This window comes from Staurois parvus, unplaced genomic scaffold (genome assembly GCF_062004578.1).
Source record: "Staurois parvus isolate SC_StPar_1 unplaced genomic scaffold, SC_StPar_1.0 ptg001090l, whole genome shotgun sequence".
In the NCBI taxonomy this organism is placed as follows: Eukaryota; Metazoa; Chordata; class Amphibia; order Anura; family Ranidae; genus Staurois; species Staurois parvus.
In genome coordinates, this window is record NW_028318886.1 from 3,151,959 (window position 1) to 3,154,833 (window position 2,875).

Below are 2,875 nucleotides of genomic sequence, written 5' to 3' on the forward strand. Positions count from 1 at the left end.
AGATACTTTTATTACAGAAGCATCAAAAACAACATGATACTTGTAATCGGGGTACATCTCACCCTGTACTGCGATGCAGCGCACCACATTGCAATACAGTTCCAAGCATACAATAAATACATTCAGAAATAAATACATTCGCTCAGCGGTATGATGCCTGACGTGATGTGTGTGGAGGACGAATCTCCAGACCAACACGTCATGCATAACGCCGCTTACCCCAAAAACCGTAGCATCCTAATACACAATACGTTTTCCTAATGTCACAAAATCATGCAAAAACGAAAACCGAACGTTACAGTCTACAATAGGCATCGGGTGTGTGGGGGGGGGGGGGAAGGGGGAAAAAAGGGGGAAACACAGGCCCGAAGCTTTATTGAAGGGACAAAGACACGCAAGGGGGAGTAGGGGGAAGGGGGAATCTTCAGACGTCCTCTTCCTCCTTAAAGTCCATCAAGGTATAGTCTCTGAGCAGACTGAGGATCAGTCTGCGACAGTCCTCAATGGACATCCTCTCCCGCTGGTGGATGAGGCGCTTTCTGGCACACCATAAAGCGTCCTTAAAACAACACAGCACCCGCCAGGCGCCGTCAATGTCCTCCAGAGAAAAAGTCCCACAGAATAGTCCATTCAACACCCCAAAGTGAGTGATGGCTGTCTGTGGTACAAAGTCCTTGAGTTCAGGTTCCAGGGCCCCCAACAGGGCCTGAGCAAATGAGCACTCCCAGAAAACGTGGTGAGACGTTTCCTCATGGATGATGCAAAAGGGGCAGTGTCTGTATCTGCTCAGGTTCCTGGCATGCATAAATGTCCTGAGAGGCAACCCCCCTTGGATTGCCATCCATGCCAGGTCTTTGTGCCTGTTGGTGAGAATGTTGGAAGAAACATTCCTCCAGACCACCTTGCAGGTGTCTGAATGCAGGCCTGGAACCGACTCCAAAATGTCGCTTGCTCTGATCAGCTTGTAAATGGTCTTTGGTTTCCACAAGTCAGGCTTGACTCCCTGCAGCCCCTGCTCCCTGATGAACTTGAAGGTATCCAAGTAGTACCAAGGGGAGTCCCAGTTGTAGGTAATGGAACTGTCCCAAGTGTCCCATCCGAGGGACCTCCAGAGAGGCAACAGGAAGAAGCGAGACATTGCGTTCCCGCCAGAGTCCATAATCCGTTTGGGCAAAGTTCTGCGGATGCAGTTGCAAGCAGAGAACACCCTCAGTTGGGTGGCGATGTCGGGCACGCCCTTACCGCCCTTGAGGGGTTCCTTGAACATGACTGCCCGCTTCACTCTGTCCATCTTGGAGCCCCAGATGAAGTGAAACACCGCCCTGGTGATGGCCTTACAGGTGTTGACCCGTGGGGGCCAGGCCTGGGCGAGGTACTGCAACACAGGGAGAATCTCGCTGCAGAGTACCAGTGTCTTGCCTTCGATGGTGAGGTCTCTGAGACTCCAAAGTCCAAATTTCAGCCGCATTTTAGCCAGTCTCTCCTCCCAAGACTTCAGGGCTGCGCCCTCGGCACCAAACCAAACTCCCAAAATTTTCATGAAGTCTGTCTTGATGCCAAAGGGCATGGATGCAGAAGAAGGCAGGAACCACTTTCCGAAGAGCATGACTTCTGACTTCCCGCAGTTGACCTTTGCCCCCGAAGCTTGGCCGAAGTCCTCGCAGGTCTGGACGAGCAGGTCGATGGAGCGCTGGTTGGCACAGAACACCGTCACGTCGCCCATGTAGAGCGAGCACTTCACTTCCCGTCTGTCTGGTCCTGGTGCGGTGATTCCCCCGATCTCTGGATTCCGTCTGATGCATTCGGCGAAGAGCTCTATACAGCAAACAAAAAGCAGAGGTGAAAGAGGGCAGCCTTGTCTGACCCCGGAGAGGACCGGGAAGGGGTCAGTTTTTCAGCCGTTCACCTGCACGGAACTGCAAATCTCGTTATACATAATATCCACATACGAACAAAACATTTCCCCGAGACCAAACCTGCGCAGGGCTCTGCACATAAACCTATGGGAGACACGGTCAAAGGCCTTTTCCTGATCAAGACTGACACGGCGGTCCTTGATGTATTGGACCGTGTCCCGGACAAGCGCTAGGCTGTCCGCAATCCTGCGGCCAGGAATGCCGCAAGTCTGATCCGGGTGGATGATCTGTCCGATGACAGCCTTCAGCCTGTTCGCCATGACTTTGGCGAGGATCTTGCAGTCCACATTCAGGAGAGAGATGGGACGCCAATTTTTCAAGTCACATCTCTCCCCCTTACGCTTGTACAGGATCGTGATCATCCCCTCCCTCAACGAAGGAGGCATCTTGCCCTCCACCACCATCTCCTCGTACAGCTCGAGCAGGTCCGGGCCCACGAGGTCCCACAGCGCTACGTAGAGCTCTACTGGGAGACCGTCGCAGCCCGGGGTCCTGCCCCGCCTAAAGGATTTAGCGGCAGAGTGCAGCTCCTCCAACGTCAAGGGGGCGTTGGTGGCCGACAAACCTGCAGGATCAATAGCGTTAGAGATACCTGACAAGAACCTGTCGGCCGCTTCCGTGTTTGTTTCTTTGGGGGAGTAGAGGTCGGAGTAGTAGTTGCTGACCACTTCCATCACGGCCTCCTTCCCTTCTGGAGTGTTCCAGTCTTGTCGCGCAGCTCAGACAGGGGTGTGTGTCCTGAGTGGAGTTTCCTGAAAAAGAAAGAGTTACACTTCTCACCTTTCTCTAGATGCTCCACCTTGGCACGGAAGACAATGTGCCTGGATTCTTCCTCAAAGTGCTTTTTCAAGCTCTTCTTGGTGTCCTCCAGGTCTTGCCTCACGTCCCAGCCACAGTGATAAGGTCCTGCAGGGACTGCAGCTGACGCTGCAGCCTCCTGAGTTCCCTCCTCCTGGCAC

At 53.4% G+C, this 2,875-nt stretch overlaps 1 protein-coding gene across 1 annotated transcript; it reads right to left on the minus strand.

The window, feature by feature from the left end:
• Nucleotides 1-335: 335 nt before the first annotated feature.
• LOC149440368 (uncharacterized) lies at nucleotides 336-1,872 on the minus strand. The gene has a single exon (XM_089658762.1). It carries the CDS (start codon nucleotides 1,721-1,723, stop codon nucleotides 425-427), a length of 1,299 nt encoding a protein of 432 aa, XP_089514888.1. The 5' UTR covers nucleotides 1,724-1,872; the 3' UTR covers nucleotides 336-424.
• Between the last annotated feature and the right edge of the window lie 1,003 nt (nucleotides 1,873-2,875).